Here is a 16,782-nt window from a genome sequence, read left to right as displayed (position 1 = left end):
ACAGTATTTTAACACAAGGTTTTAGTTTTGTTTTTTTTTTACAGCTTTATTGAGGTATAATTGATGTAAAACAAATTGTACATACTTAAGATGCACAATTTGATTTACAGTCTTTTAAATAGCATGAAAAGTGCCTGGCCACTAGAAAATTAAAAAATTTAATTGAAATGTATTGTTTTAAAATAGTACATTGTAATTTCTTGTGAGACACAGGTATGGATTTATAAAAAGGTGGGAGGAAAGGAAAGAAATTTAATTCCAAGTACCAAATTTATTCAGGTTTAGAAACGCCAAAATTGACAGCCAGTTTTCTTGATTTTCTTCTTGAAGCGCTTGGTGCCGACTTCTGGTGAGGCATACTATGGCCTGAGGAGGCAGCTGCAACTTGAAAAGAAGATGCAGGTTGAGGGATCTGAGAAGATGGTAAGGAAGCTGATGAAGTCTCCTGTGGAATTCCTTTGGCGACATCAGAAGATGCTGACTGGCTAGTGTGAAGCGGGGTGACTTGATAACTCTGGGGCTCCTTATTCTCAAAGTTCTTTTTGTTTGCAACTCTTTTTTTAGTTACCTTTGAGGAATAAAAGAATAATTAATTAACAATGTAGGCAAAAAAAACTAGTGTCAGAAAACACCATAAATCATGCTGCTAATGCTTGTCAAGCACTGCTGACTGTGACTTTCACTTATAATCTCCAAACCAGACTTTAGAAATTCAAGGAATCTAGTTATGATAAGATATTTTAAATGTATCCATAATTTCAGTATAAAGAAAATTTATGTTCCTGATTTTAAATCACTGTTTTAGAAAAGGATATTATTACTTGCTACAATTATTTATTAGAACACAAACTCAGACAGCAGGGATTAGGTTAGACGGTTCACCAGTGGTCAAAATATATTCTCAGTACCCACTCCGGTACTGATCAGGCTTCTACTTGGCACTGAGTATGAAATCACTGAATAAATAAAATTTTATCAATAGCTTTTGAACAGTAAAAAAGTTCTCTTAAAAATATAACAATTCTCTTCTAGGTCTCACCTGCAGAGGTATGAACTGATTGTGCACACCACCTGGCATTCCCCCAGCCATGGGCATGGTCCCAGCATATGATGTGTGATGGAAGGGCTTCCCAGGAACTGGCATTGGTGGTCCCCATGGCACTGAGCCAAAGAGATGAGATGATGAAGGCATGATATTAGCTATTAAAAATCATGGAAAAGCTATTTTAGTAAAATGGCATCATTAAAGCCCTGAAATTTAAGACCTCCCTCTGCTACTTTTCCTTTTAACTTATTTCACTTTGGCAAAGAGCATACACTTAAGTTCTGTTTAACCTTGCTTTCAACATTCAAAGTCCTCTTAAGGAATATGAAACACCTACATTCAGCTTGTCATTATGCTGCCTGGTCTAGGAAGGCCAATAGTACCTTATATTGATACAAGCCTTAGGAATATTTGTAATACTATTTTTTAAAAATAATAGGGTCATTAATCTGTCCCTTGGGGGAGAAAAGGCAGGGCACAAAGAGAGAAATCTTAAGGATCTCACCTGCCCCCAGTGCTAAGTTGCTTCCATAGTGATCCCAGCCTACAAAAAACAAAAAACAAACAAAAAAAAACACCAGAAAAGCTCAAGTCTTGAAATGTGATCACTTTCATATGATATACACAATCTTTCTTTTCCCTATTCTAACATCTGTAATTCAAGAATTCCCTATTCTAACATTTGTAGTTCACAGCTTGTTTCTTGCCTGAAAGTGCACTGAATCAGTGGTTCCCAAAACTGATTTGTTTATCTGAATCACACGGAAGCTTGTGAAATATAGATTCTTGGGCAAAGCTCCAGACCTACTAATCAGACTGTGAGGGCCCAGGAATCTGTATTGTTAATAAGCTCCACAAGTGATCCTTACACATTCAGCACCAGTTCAGTATTTGTGAACTACTGCATTGAACAATAACAACCAAGACTCTGGCACACTGCCACCAAAGAAAGTCTGTATTGTGCTCAAAGTTTCTTTTTAGAGAGAAAAAAAAGCAGACAGAATTTAAGACTATATAGCTCAACTAACGGAGAAGGCAATGGCACCCCACTCCAGTACTCTTGCCTGGAAAATCCCATGGACAGAGGAGCCTGGTAGGCTGCAGTCCATGGGGTCGCGAAGAGTCGGACACGACTGAGCTACTTCCCTTTCACCTTTCACTTTCCTGCACTGGAGAAGGAAATGGCAACCCACTCCAGCATTCTTGCCTGGAGAACCCCAGGGACAGCAGAGCCTGGTGGGCTGCCGTCTATGGGGTCACACAGAGTTGGACACGACTGAAGTGACTTAGCAGCAGCAGCTCAACTAAAACAGCTACGTTTGAGAGAAGCTTGTGAGTATACCTTTAGATAACCTATATGTACTAATTACTTTAATTTATATATAGTTGCTGGATTTTTTTGAAGTGGGTAATTTTTAAAATTTTTAATGAATTTATTACAATATTGCTTCTGTTTTCATGTTTTTGTTTTTTTGGGCCATCAGGCATATGGGATCCTAGCTCGCCAACCAGGTATTGAACCTGCATTGGAAGGTGAAGTGTTAACCAATGGACCGCCAGGGAAATCCCCCGGATTCATTTTTGAAAGTGAAAAAGCAATCAAAATGGATTTTCTAAGTTATAGTGGACTTACTACCTTGAGTTATATGAAAACATCAGATTTATTGTGTCATAAAAATTTTATGACTAACCATGGTTTATACAGGCAAAGGAATGCCAGTGTAGTATAGTAACAAAATTGTGGGTTTTGTTATCAGATAGATTTGCTTTTGAATGCTACTACTGCTACTTAGTAAGTTATGGCCTTAGACAAATTGCATTTTTTAAACAAACCAAAGTAAAAATAATTATACACATACATATTGTAATAAAAAGGGTTTTCAACAAAATATAGCAGTTATCTGGTCCATCCCAGGTTTAACTGTTTTAGCTATTTATTTGCACACTGTTCAATAATTTGCTTATACTACTAGCTGATTTTTCAACTTTAGGCATTTTTAGACTAAAACTACTATGATAGATCAAAATTCAGTTCTTTTATACCACCCTTCATTACTTGCCCTGTCCTCCCAATATATTATAATATTCATTTAAAAAATAAGTGTTTGGGGTATGTCACTATATAAATATTATCACTTCAAAACCAAGTAGGGTACTCTGATTACTTTTTGTTCCTTGTAAAACTTAAAACACTCTTTTAAGAGTAATTACCTTTTAAAAGCACCTTAGTCTTCTATACATCCTTCATGTTTTTTCCCAAATGCTGCCCATCTATCAGATCATTATCTCACCTGCCAAGACCTTCCCCTGCCCTCTCAATTGAGACCAGTTACTTTCTACACCTGCTGAGCAGCTGGCATTCTGGAATTCCCATTCATTGCATAAGTATATTAGGTATCATGCAGTTTCGTTTCATGTGTGTGTGTGTGAAAGTTGCTCAGTCATGTCTGACACTTTGCAACCCCATGGACAATTCTCCAGGCCAGAATACTGGAGTGGGTAGCCTTTCCCTTCTCCAGGGGATCTTCCGAATCCAGGATTGAACCCAGGTCTCCCACACTGCAGGAAGATTCTTTACCAGCTGAGCCACAAGGGAAGCCCAAGAATACTGGAGTGGGTAGCCTATCCCTTCTCTAGGGGATCTTCCTGACCCAGGAATTGAACCAGGGTCTCCTGCATTGCAGGCAGATTCTTTACTAACTGAGCTATCAGGGAAGTCCTTAGTTTCATGGTTTTCTTTAAAACAAACAAATAAACAAAAATTATTGCTTTGCTTTTCGGAGTGCAGAATTCAGCAACTTCTAAAGAACAGTACATAATAAGTAAATTTGCCTGTTTGAAATGTCTTCATTCTACCCTTGCACTAGATTCACGCTTTAGCTTTAGAGAGAAATCTAAGATGAAACTAATTCTGTCTCAGGATTTTGAGGTAATCAATGCTCAACTGCTTTCTAGCTTCTAGCCTCTGTTCAATGATGCAATAACATTCTGGTTTTTGATTTTATTTGTATTTTTCCTTCATCTCTGACCTCTCTTTATTCAGTTCAGTTGCTCAGCTATGTCCGACTCTTTGCTACCCCATGGACTGCAGGATGCCAGGCTTCCCTGTCTGTCACCAACTCCTGGAGTTCACTCAAACTCATGTCCAATGAGTCGGTGATGCCATCCAACCATCTCATCCTCTGTTGTCCCCTTCTCCTCCCGCCTTCTATCTTTCCCAGCATCAGGATCTTTACAAATTAGTCAGTTCTTCACATCAGGTAGCCAAAGTACTGGAGTTTCAGCTTCAGCATCAGTCCTTCCAATGAATATTCAGGACTGATCTCCTTTAGGATGGACTGGTTGGATCTCCTTGCAGTCCAAGGGACTCTCAAGAGTCTTCTCCAATACCACAGTTCAAAAGCATCAATTCTTTGGTGCTCAGCTTTCTTTACTGTCCAACTCTCACATCCACACATGACCACTGGAAAACCATAGCCTTGACAAGATGGACCTTTGTTGGCAAAGCAATGTCTCTGCTTTTTAATATGCTGTCTAGGTTGGTTATAACTTTTCTTCCAAAGAGCAAGTATCTTTTAATTTCATGGCTGAAATAACCATCTGCAGTGATTTTGGAGCCCCCAAAATAAAGTCTCTCACTGTTTCCCCATCTATTTGCCATGAAGTGATGGCACCAGATACCATGATCTTAGTTTTCTGAATGTTGAGCTTTAAGCCAAGTTTTTCACTCTCTTCTTTCACTTTCATCAAGAGGCTCTTTAGTTCTTCTTCACTTTCTGCCATAAGTGTGGTGTCATCTGAGTATCTGAGGTTATTGATACATCTCCTGGCAATCTTGATTCCAGTTTGTGCTTCATCGAGACCAGTGTTTCTCATGATGTTCTGCATATAAGTTAAATAAGCAGGGTGACAATACACAGCCTTGATGTACTCCTTTCTTGATTTGGAACCAGTCTGTTATTCCATGTCCAGTTCCTACTGTTGCTTCATGACCTGCATACAGATTTCTCAGGAGGAAGATCAGGTGGTGTGGTATTCCCATCTCTTTCAGAATTTTCCACAGTTTATTGTGATCCACACAAGCAAAGGCTCTGGCACAGTCACTAAAACATGTTTTCTGGACTCTTGCTTTTTCGATGATCCAGTGGATGTTGGCAATTTCATCTCTGGTTCCTCTGCCTTTTCTAAAACCAGCTTGAACACATGGAGGTTCATGGTTCATGTACTGTTGAAGCCTGGCTTGGAGAATTTTGAGAATTACTTTGCTAGTGTGTGAAATGAGTGCAACTGTGCAGTAGTTGGAGCATTCTTTGGCATTGCCTTTCTTTGGGATTGGAATGAAAACTGACCTTTTCCAGTCCTGTGGCCACTGCTGAGTTTGAGTGCAGCCCTTTCACAGCATTATCTTTCAGGATCTGGAATAGCTCAACTGGAATTCCATCATCTCCACTAGCTTTGTTTGTAGTAATGCTTCCTAAGGCCCGCTTGGCTTCTCATTCCAGGGTGTCTGGTTCTAGGTGAGTGATCATACCATCATGATTTTCTGGGTTGTGAAGATCTTTTTTGTACAGTTCTGTGTATTCTTGCCCCCTCTTCTTAGTATCTTCTGCTTCTGTTAGGTCCCTACCATTTCTGTCATTTACTGAGCCCATCTTTGCATGAAAAGTTCCCTTGCCATCTCTAATTTTCTTGAAGAGACCTCTAGTCTTTCCCATTCTATTGTTTTCCTCTGCTTCTTTGCATTGATCACTGAGGAAGACTTTCTTATCTCTCCTGTTATTCTTTGGAACTGCATTCAGATGGGTATATCTTTCCTTTTCTCCTTTGCCTTTCACTTCTCTTCTTTTCATAGCTGTTTGTAAGGCCTTATCAGACAACTGCTTTACCTTTTTGCATTTCTTTTTTTTTCGGGATGGTCTTTATCACTGCCTCTTTCACAATGTCATGAACCTCTGTCCATAGTTCTTCAGCACTCTGTCTATCAGATCTAATCCCTTGAATCTATTCGTCACTTCCACTGTATAATCATAAGGGATTTGATTTAGGTCATACCTGAATGGTCTAGAGGTTTTCCCTACTTTCTTCAATTTAAGTCTGAATTTGGCAATAAGGAGTTCATGATCTGAGCCACAGTCAGCTCCCAGTCTTGTTTTTGCTGACCGTATAGAGCTTTTCCATCTTTGGCTGCAAAGAATATAATCAATCTGATTTTGGTATTGACCATTTGGTGATGTCCATGTGTAGAGTCTTCTCTTGTGTTGTTGGAAGAGGGTGTTTGCTATGACCAGTGTGTTCTCTTGGCAAAACTCTGTTAGCCTTTGCCCTGCTTCATTTTATACAACATGGCCAAACTTGCCTGTTACTCTAGGTACTTCTTGACTTCCTACTTTTGCATTCCAGTCCCCTATAATGAAAAGGACATCTTTTTTGGGTGTTAGTTCTAAAAGGTCTTGTAGGTCTTCATAGAGCCATTCAACTTCAGCTTCTTCAGCATTAACTGGTCAGGGCTTAGACTTAGATTACTGTGGAGATCATTCTGTCATTTTAGAGGCTGCATCCAAGTACTGCATTTCAGACTCTGTTGTTGACTATGATGGCTGCTCTATTTCTTCTAAGGGATTCTTGCCCACAGTAGTAGATATAATGGTCATCTCAGTTAAATTCACCGATTCCAGTCCATTTTAGTTCGCTGATTCCTAAAATGTCAATGCTCACTCTTGCCATCTCCTGTTTGACCACTTCCAATTTGCCTTGATTCATGGACCTAACCTTCCAGGTTCCTAAGCAATATTGCTCTTAACAGCATTGGACTTTACTTCCATATCAGTCACATCCACAACTGAGTGTTGTTTTTGCTTTGTTTATTGTTTCTCTTTATTACTGGTATTCTAAATTCCAAGGCAATCTGTGTCTCTTTTCATTTAGTGCTAAGCATCTGGTGGCCCTTTCAGTTTACAGATGCATGTCCCTTGGTCAGAAGAAACTATTTCCTTGATAACTTTCCTCCTTCCCAGGATCTCTGGTCTCTTTTTCTGGAACTCCAATTAGATAGGTATCGGATCTACGGACAGTTCCTCTAAATCTTTCTTACTTTTTATTTTCCTCCTTTTATTTTGATCTTTTTCCTGAGAGTTCTGTGGCTTTGTTTTACCTATTGAATTTAAAAAATTTGGGTCAACAATTTTTGTTCCTAATTTTTTTTTTTTGGTTGCAATACTGTTTCATTTCATAAGAATGCTAACCAAAGTTGTCTCTGAAGTTCTCTTCTTTCCAACACTATCTCCAGATCCCTTTCTCTCTTCTTTCCAACACTATCTCCAGATCCCTTTCATTTATTTTTGTTTAGGCTCTTATAGAGATTTTCCTAAAATGTTCAGTGGTTTCTCACAGTCTATTATTTCTTCATATTAAAGAGCAAGACATTAAAACTATGATTAGAAGCAGTGTCTGTGTTGGGAGGGTATAGGGCTAGATGACTTGAGATCCTCAGCTTCTCTCTAGGATGACTGAATAGTGAGCCAGCCTTTTGGTTGGAACATCCTCCAAAAGTTGGTGGGTCTTTTGCTTGGAATTCAATGAATTTCTCAAAAAACCATCCTCCAACTTCCTGTCTGGGCTAAGGCTTGTTATAGCCTGGGAATAGGATGGGAAAAGGAACTTTATGTAACCTCAGTTTCCAGCCTAGTATCTCCTTCTCTATTCTGTACCTGGTGTCTCATATGTATGGAACCTTCTGGAGACCATACCTCCAGGCTTTTGCCTGTAGTTAACTGCTTGACTGTGTGGGGGAAGGCTCTGGGGAGCGGTCCTATCACTCTTGCTACAGATGTTGAACTGACCCCCTCTTTTCAGGCCATGGCTCTGATAGCTTCCGACACTTTCAAGTTCTGAATCTCTTGGGAACTGTGAGAGACAATCTGCTCATCTATCGGTTTGTATCCTCTTTTATTCACTCTTCAGTCTGAGCATAACCCTACTCTGTTGCATTGGTTTTTATTTCTCTTCTTTTCCCATCACAAACTGTTTTCAAATTCTAATGTGCTGATATTTCTTCTCTCATCTCTTTGTCTTTAAAGGTTCACTCTTAAAATAGTTTATTATTCAGTTTAATGGAGTCTGACAAAGAGAAGAGACAACCAGTTTAATATTCCCTGCATTTCTAGATGAATCTGCAGGCTGTGGTTTCAGGCTTACCCCTTACAACTCCTTACATTACTGAGATATTTAGATCATTTTTTGGTTTCCTTGAAGTGATGCTTCTTAAAAGAACTTTCTAAAAACAATAATTAAATGGTAAATATTTAGACAAGAAGGATACCTTACCAGTAGGCTGGGGAAAAACTGGAGGAATGGTTCCAGGTGGTACAGCTGGAGGATAACTTGGAAATATTGGTGGAGGCAAAGGGAAATTCACTCCTAAGGAGCCCTATGGAAGTATTTAAAGTTATAAAACAATGCATCAAAAACATCTAGAGGGATTACTTAAAGATTTAGTAAAGAATTCATGGACAGTTCTCACCAATTGTTGTATAGCAAAAAGTGCAGCTTTTTCCTTGGCTTCATTTTCAGAATGGCACTGTGGCCCACGTACCAGTAAACCGTTAGATAATTTTACCTGGCAAACTGTCATTGTCTAAAAAAAAGAGAACAGGAATGTTTATGAAGTTATCTGTCCAGGAAATTGACCTCCTTCTAGAAAGCTTAAACAAGTAGAATAATTTCATCTAACATTCTGTAAAAAAAAATTTCAAGAATTCAAAGAAGGACTATAGCTTAAGTTTTCAGTTATGATGCAAAAACTTTAAAACTGTTGCCTTATCTTTCAGTGTTTACAAAGTTAAAATGATCTCTAAGCTAGTTGAAGGGTCAGGAATCCAATTGTAAATGAAAGTCAGCTAAACTTTCTTCTTTACATCTAGGATCAGGAAACTAGGTTTCCTATTTGTTTTTGTATGTAAGATTTTATTGGAGCACAGCCAAGTCCACTCTTTTATGTTTGCCTATACCTACTATAACTGCAGAGGAAAGCAGTTGTGACAGAGCCCATATGGCCCACAAAGCCTGAAATATTTACTGTCTGGCTGTTTATAGAAAAAATTTGCTGACCCCTGCTTTCCACCATCCTTTAAATAGTAGACATTTTGCTAACATGAATTAACTGCCAAAATCGTAAAACTCCAACGTTCTAACTGATCTTATATTTACATTTGAATGACATTTCTTTACTGCATACTTTTTTCCTTTGATAAAAAAGATTTTTAAAAAAACTGCTTTTTCAGAAAGTAGTCATATTTATGTAGTAGTATTACTAAGTATAGAATTATTACTATTATTATTAATACTATGTTAGTATCATTATGCTAACTTAGTATTATTACCATTATTATTAATGGTTGTTTTAGGTAAGAATATATCAAGAGTTTGGAAACAGATTTCCTGTAGTGATTCTACAGGTGTGGTATGGGGACCTCAGAGGTCCCTGAGACCCTTTCCAGAGCTTCAAACTATTTTTATAATAATACAAAAATGTTATTTGCTCTTTTCACTCTCTCTTTCTCATAAGTATAGAAAGAACCAAACATTCATTAATATAATTTCAAATTCTACAATTGCACTAACTTTAAAGAAAATACCATGTTTTAATGTTGTTATAAAAAAATATCCACAATGATATGAAAAGGCTATTAAAATTTTCTTCCTTTTTTCCAACTATTCGTGTGAGGTCAGATTTTCTTCATGTGTTTCAACCAAAACCATGTATTACAAGAGATGGATAGTAAGAAGCAGATATGAGAATCTAGCTTCTTCTATTAATCTAGAAGATGGAAAACACTTGCAAAAATGTAGGGCAATGACATTCTTCTCACTAAATTTTTTCAAAAAGTCATTTCTAATTAACAATTTAAATTTTTTCATTTTTAATTTGGTAAATATGGATATAATACAAGTAAACAAAAGTTCTTTGGGGTTCTCAAAAAAAAAAGATGGGTAGTTTCTGAGACCAAACAGTTTGCAGCTGGTGTACAGCTGCACTGTACACCAAGACCACTAGCCCTATCATCATTTTGAAGAATCCTGCGAGGCGACCTGCTGCCCAAGTTCCTGTCAGTGGTTATGCATAAATGGAAAAGCCAGAAGGAGAAGTATTCATCTATGCTTCTCATAAAATAAAAAATACCAGCTCCACTATATTATTTCCAGCCAAAGATTTTTAGTTGATTTGTTTAACATCAGTGATCAATGACTTATGCAAACAGAAGAACAGTAGTATACCATACCTGTGGTGTTCTCAGAAAGGAGAAATTTGGTTGTGGCATTCCAACAAGGGAACAAATTCGAGAAAGTTCAGTTACTGGTGTGGACACAGGAGGAATCTGGCCGGCAGGCCAGCACACACTGTCCATAGACTGAACATTATGGTACTCACTAGCACTGTGAGGCTTGTTCATATAAGATGCTACAAAAAAAGAGAAAGATCACTGAGTAGAGTCCCTTGTGTTAAAATTCTTAAGTTTTGAGGCTTCAGCTTTGGTTTTCTCAAAATCCACCTTACTTTCTGAGCCACATGGATCAACGTTTTTGCTCCAAAATAGTGCTTCTTGAATGTTTTTTCTGAAATCAAACCTTCCAAGTGCCTTTATATAGAATATGATTTTAAAAATTCTGAAAGATCACATTCTTTATAATCAAGAAACTCACCAACAGAACAAAAGCACACCCTAGTGGAGAATGAATCTAAACCTCTAACTATTATAGATTAAAAAATAAGTGGCTTGCCCAAAGTCATACATTAGTTCTGTTACATGGACTGGGTTCTGAGCTCTTCATTCTAAGGTATATAATACTTTTTATTATACTGAAATATAGTAAAAGTTACTTGTTTTTGACAGTGGGATCATACTTAGCTGATACTGTTTTAAAATTTTATTTTGCTCTATTTCAAGAATACATCTGTCACTATGATATATATTGTTTCCTGAGAGTTATTGAAATTTTAATTATTTATCCTGATACTCAGTAGATAAATGAAGATAGGCTCTGATATTGTTCCAGATTTTGATCCTTAATAAATTCAAATTGGCTTATTTCAAAATGTTTTTTACCTGAGAAACTTTTGTCCCCACCTACCATTATTCCTGGTGGACTTTTGAAGATAATTACAGAGACAAATATTAAGTATAGTGGACACAGAAGTAGGGGCAATGATCGACATCTAGTGAAGTCCAGCTGTGTGCCCCATGTTATGCTGTAGGCTTCACAGATTTATGGTAAGTGCCACTTTCCGATGTGTGCCTCCATTAATTATTTTTAATTGATTTTCCAGCTTCTTCTTTTTTATGTGAATCAAGTTATTTTAACATAATACTAATACCAATTATTGGCACCTAGGATGTGTTAGACACAGTGCTAACTGTTTTATATATGTCATATAATTATTGCAACAGACATCTGCAATGTTATTTCATAGATAAAAGAAAAGTTAAATAATATATTTAAATTACATAATAATTTTTAAATTATTGAGAAAAAGCTAAAATGTAAAAACTTTTCTAGGTTTGGAATCTACAGAATGAGTGTTATAGTATAATTTAAGTAGTTACAAGAAGATAATTAGAGATCTACTGGTTACAGTTATTTAATACATTGTTATGTAATGACATAAGCATAAGAAAACATACTCTTATTACCCTTCATTATACTTAAAAAAATAAAAGTAGTTTTATCTTTAAAAAGTACAAGATTAAAAAACCAAATGAACTGAATTTTTGAAGTTGCCTATTAGCTTAATTTCTTATTAAGTACTTAGCTTACTTACTCAATTTCTTATTTTGTTTAGGTTGTGAGGAAGATCCATATTCATCTCTTCTACTAGAGGAAACAGTGACTTCATTACCAAACTGTTTCATTTCATTCTTATGGTCCATACTGTCAGAGCTGTCAATTTTTAGAATTTCTTTAAGCATCCGAGTTCCCTTCTGCTTTGAAAATGATTGGTGTGGAGATAGTGGGGGTAGAGAGAAAAGTTAAACATAGAGTTACAAAGCTTACTGATCCTCCTTTTAATAAGTTCTACTGTTAAAAATTAAGACAATAACTACATTCAGATAAAGAATAAGGAAAATCAATAGAGTTGAAAAAAAAATCCACATTTCCTGGCAAAGATAATAATTATTATCATTCCTGCTTAATTTCTGACCAAACAGTCTGGGAACAATGTTTGAAAAACAAGGGAGCTATGGTGGCTAAATTGCCCAGGACAGCCTGGTTTTCCTCACAGGATGACAATAATATGCATCACATCAGTCTATGTAAGAGAAGGTGTCTTAGCTGTTGCACAGGGTACGTATGGCCAACAATAATGAAATTACCATATTGTACAAGCTCCTACAAAATACGAACCATAGCAAATGACTGTGGTGACAAATGTTCTTCACTTGGAGGCTCTTCATGATGAGATGACTGTATTTCATTTTCTTTGGAGATATTCAAGGATGCTAAGAAGTTCTCAATTCCAAGATTAGGCTAGAAGAATAAATATTTTATGACTGAAGTTTTGAAAGTACAAGGACCTGAAAATCACTAAGAGTTTTATGTACAAAAACAATCCTTTAATTTTCACTCACTCGTCTTTCCAAGTGTTAAAGTGTGGGAAGATAAACTGAATGAATGGTCTTTTACCTTATCAACAGCACTTGGATAACCAGTCACAACCTTTTGATTTTCTGAGACTTCTGAACTTTCATTTCTCTTCAGTAGCTTAATATTACATTTGGCAGGGCCTCCAAATGCCTATAAAAGAGTAAGAATGGGTTTTTGTGTAAATGAAATAATAGTTACTACTTAACAGTATTCTAAATAAATCACTGCAAACTTTTTGGAGTGTTATTTTTTCTTTTATATCATAAGAAAAAAGGGGGGTCCATAAATTTGATGAGGGGAAAAATTACATCTTAACCTTCATTAATTTCTAAATAAGATTTATCATTCCCTTCAATTATGAATGTAGGCAATAAACTATTAATATAATGGTGGTGATTCTAATGGCATTTCAATATAATTGGTTTTCTTTCAAATCTTATATATTTTATTTTAGCATTAATACTATTATTCTCAGAAAGAGTCCATACACTTCACCAAAGAGGCCCACAGCACTATAGAGTTTATGAACTCCTTTTCTAGAAGAAAGGAAATTATAGCATAAGAATTTCAGAAGGAGAGGGCTTTGAAAGTCATGTAATTCAACCCTTTATTGGTATCTGAAAATTAATGGGTTCCATTACTGAGATGCTGTTATGTGCCAAGATATCTGCTAAGATATCTTTTATAAATATATTATAGCTTATAAGAGATCTAACTTTTTAAAAAACTTTGTTATAAAACATAATATGCATATAAAATGCACACATGCAAATATACATGTATATTTTTAGATTTAAACTTTTTTTTAATTATAAAATGTATATAGACTCTTTATCAGTCAGCAGAAACTCTTAAAACATGAATGATCTCAGTTTCTCTTATTAACCTAACTCCACAGAATTAACTGTTAACTTTTCCATGTTGGTCTATATACTTTCATTGACTTTCACTATATACAAACATGCATACATGGTTAGTCGCTCAGTCATGTCCAACTCTTTGTGATCCCATGGACAGCAGCCATTATTTCCAAATAGTTTATACATAAAATGTACACACACTCATACAAATAGGCATGTTTGTATGTATTTGTATAGGGCTTTCCTGGTGGCTTAGCTGGTAAAGAATTCCCATGGAGAGAGGAGCCTGGAGGGCTACAGTTCATAGGGTAGCAAAGAGTTGGACAAGAGTGAGGGACTAAGCACTAGCACCAGACTATATATAATGAATGAGAGGGACAAGTGATATATTTTAGTCTCCATTTTAAAGATGAAGAAATTGAGGCATGAGATGTGCAGTGACTTGCTCAAGGCCACTGAACCATTAAACAGCAGAACCAGAATGTATCTCTAATTCCAAGTCTTGGACTCTAGTTGTGCAGCCTCCCATCCAAGGGACTGACAGGCTCAGCAACCCTCTTGCCACACACATTATGAATCTGGTCGAAAGGGCTGCAAATTTAAGGCAGATGCCCCAGAGCCACCAATTCCAATAAAAAGTGGGCTACTAGAAATTTGATTTTAAGAAGCTTACCTGCCTATTTGACATTTTTTGTGACCGACTCTCAGTTTTAGGACTCTTACACTCTTCTTTAACTAGACACAAGAAAACAGAAATTCTGTTAAATGAAATTTGTTGCATACCTATTAAATTTACCAAATATTTACCACAGCAAGGCACTGTGCTAAAGAATTCACTGAATTCCACAGAGGGAGACAAAGGCCCTGCTTTTGAGGAACTTGTAATCTAGATGAGGGGGAGAAAAGATACAGGCAACAACAAAATAAAAAGAAAGGTGGCATTTAATTGAGTCTTGCAGAACAGCAAGTTTCCAAAGGGCAGAATAGGGGGCTAAGTATTCCCACAAAGAAAATAATAAGAGAAAAGACAAATAATAGGAATAGCAGAAAGCAAGGAATATTTGTGGCACTCTAAATAGACAAGTTCTGCTGGAGGCTAAGAAGTATAATGCAGCTTAGTTGAACTAGAGGAGCAGGCTGTAGCCATAATCTGCCAAGGACTGAAGACTATGGAATTACACCGGAGGTAACGGGCATAATCACAGAAAAGTTTTGATCAGGTAGGAATCTGATCAGAATTGTGCTTTAAGAAAATTAAAACATAGCAGTGGCTTATTATATACAAGGAGTTAGAGACCAATGAGGAAGCTATGTTAGTATTCTTGTTAAGGGGAAATTAGGAGAACAGAAAGAAAATGAAAAAGGATAGATGAGAAGAGGAAGGAGGGAAGGGAAAAATGAAGGAGGAAAGAAAAGAAGGAAGAAAGAAAAAAGGAGGAAGAAAGAGAGGGACACAAGAGGAAAGAGAGGATGAGGAAAGAAGTGGAAGGAAGGGATGGAAGGGAGGGAGGGGATGGAATGAGAGAAAAGGGAAGGAAGGCACAAAGATGGGAAGGGAAGGGAAGATGGAGAACAGAGAGGGTAAAAGAAGAGAAGAAGGCAAGGAAGAATTCTTGCAAAAAAGGAGGAAAATTGAAAGTAATATGACATGATTCAACATTAAACCTTTGTTGAGACACACAAGAAAACTAATTGGAATTCCACATAATGTAAATGGCTTACAAACTTTTATACAAAGAATAACTTGAAGAAAAATCACAAACATTTTAATTAACTATGAAATCTTGAAGCTTTAATTATCAGATTTATGGGGACATGAATCTATATTTAACTTAAAATGTAAAAGAAACAAAAATAACATATAGATATTGGTGCAAAACAAAAACAAAAATCTGAACCAAAGTTATAAAACAAGAAGTTTTTCCAAAATAGTTTTTAGAGATTAGTTGTTTGTCAGTTGCTTCATTTGCTATTATTTTCTCCCATTCAGAAGGCTGTCTTTTCACCTTGCTTATATTTCCTTTGTTGTGCAGAAGCTTTTAATTTTAATTAGATCCCATTTGTTTATTTTTGCTTTTATTTCCAGAATTCTGGGAGGTGGATCATAGAGGATCCTGCTGTGATTTATGTCAGAGAGTGTTTTGCCTATGTTCTCCTCTAAGAGTTTTATAGTTTCTGGTCTTACATTTAGATCTTTAATCCATTTTGAGTTTATTTTCGTGTGCGGTGATAGAAAGTGATCTAGTTTCATTCTTTTACAAGTGGTTGACCAGTTTTCCCAGCACCACTTGTTAAAGAGATTGTCTTTACTCCATTGTATATTCTTGCCTCCTTTGTCAAAGATAAGGTGTCCATATGTGTGTGGATTTATCTCTGGGCTTTCTATTTTGTTCCATTGATCTATATGTCTGTCTTTGTGCCAGTACCATACTGTCTTGATGACTGTGGCTTTGTAGTAGAGCCTGAAGTCAGGCAAGTTGATTCCTCCAGTTCCATTCTTCTCTCTCAAGATTGCTTTGGCAATTCGAGGTTTTTTGTATTTCCATACAAATCTTGAAATTATTTGTTCTAGTTCTGTGAAAAATATGGCTGGTAGCTTGATAGGGATTGCATTGAATTTGTAAATTGCTTTGGGTAGTATACTCATTTTCACTATATTGATTCTTCCGATCCATGAACATGGTATATTTCTCCATCTATTAGTGTCCTCTTTGATTTCCTTCATCAGTGTTTTATAGTTTTCTATATATAGGTCTTTAGTTTCTTTAGGTAGATATATTCCTAAGTATTTTACTCTTTTCGTTGCAATGGTGAATGGAATTGTTTCCTTAATTTCTTTTTCTACTTTCTCATTATTAGTGTATAGGAATGCAAGGGATTTCTGTGTGTTGATTTTATATCCTGCAACTTTACTATATTCATTGATGAGCTCTAGTAATTTTCTGGTGGAGTCTTTAGGGTTTTCCATGTAGAGGATCATGTCATCTGCAAACAGTGAGAGTTTTACTTCTTTTCCAATATGGATTCCTTTTATTTCTTTTTCTGCTCTGATTGCTGTGGCCAAAACTTCCAGAACTATGTTGTATAGTAGCGGTGAAAGTGGACACCCTTGTCTTGTTCCTGACTTTAGGGGAAATGCTTTCAATTTTTCACCATTGAGGATAATGTTTGCTGTGGGTTTGTCATATATAGCTTTTATTATGTTGAGGTATGTTCCTTCTATTCCTGCTTTCTGGA

General features: G+C 36.4%; 1 protein-coding gene across 1 annotated transcript in view; it reads right to left on the bottom strand.

Moving 5' to 3' along the window:
• Positions 1-271: 271 nt before the first annotated feature.
• LOC138076876 (5'-3' exoribonuclease 1-like) overlaps positions 272-16,782 on the bottom strand; it is a 78,925-nt gene continuing 62,414 nt past the window's right edge. Inside the window, exons 21-31 of the mRNA XM_068969206.1 lie at positions 14,219-14,280; positions 12,725-12,835; positions 12,446-12,568; positions 11,862-12,021; positions 10,324-10,502; positions 8,565-8,678; positions 8,364-8,471; positions 7,792-7,948; positions 1,551-1,589; positions 1,040-1,200; positions 272-568 (exon numbers count right to left, since the gene is read on the bottom strand). Of these exons, the coding sequence (XP_068825307.1) occupies positions 272-568; positions 1,040-1,200; positions 1,551-1,589; positions 7,792-7,948; positions 8,364-8,471; positions 8,565-8,678; positions 10,324-10,502; positions 11,862-12,021; positions 12,446-12,568; positions 12,725-12,835; positions 14,219-14,280 (1,511 nt within the window). The remainder of the gene's footprint in view (positions 569-1,039; positions 1,201-1,550; positions 1,590-7,791; positions 7,949-8,363; positions 8,472-8,564; positions 8,679-10,323; positions 10,503-11,861; positions 12,022-12,445; positions 12,569-12,724; positions 12,836-14,218; positions 14,281-16,782) is intronic.

The sequence above is a fragment of the Capricornis sumatraensis genome, chromosome 1 (assembly GCF_032405125.1).
Source record: "Capricornis sumatraensis isolate serow.1 chromosome 1, serow.2, whole genome shotgun sequence".
Lineage (NCBI taxonomy): Eukaryota > Metazoa > Chordata > Mammalia > Artiodactyla > Bovidae > Capricornis > Capricornis sumatraensis.
The sequence above is the reverse complement of the archived record's forward strand: the minus strand, read 5'-3'. Positions and strand labels throughout refer to the sequence as shown.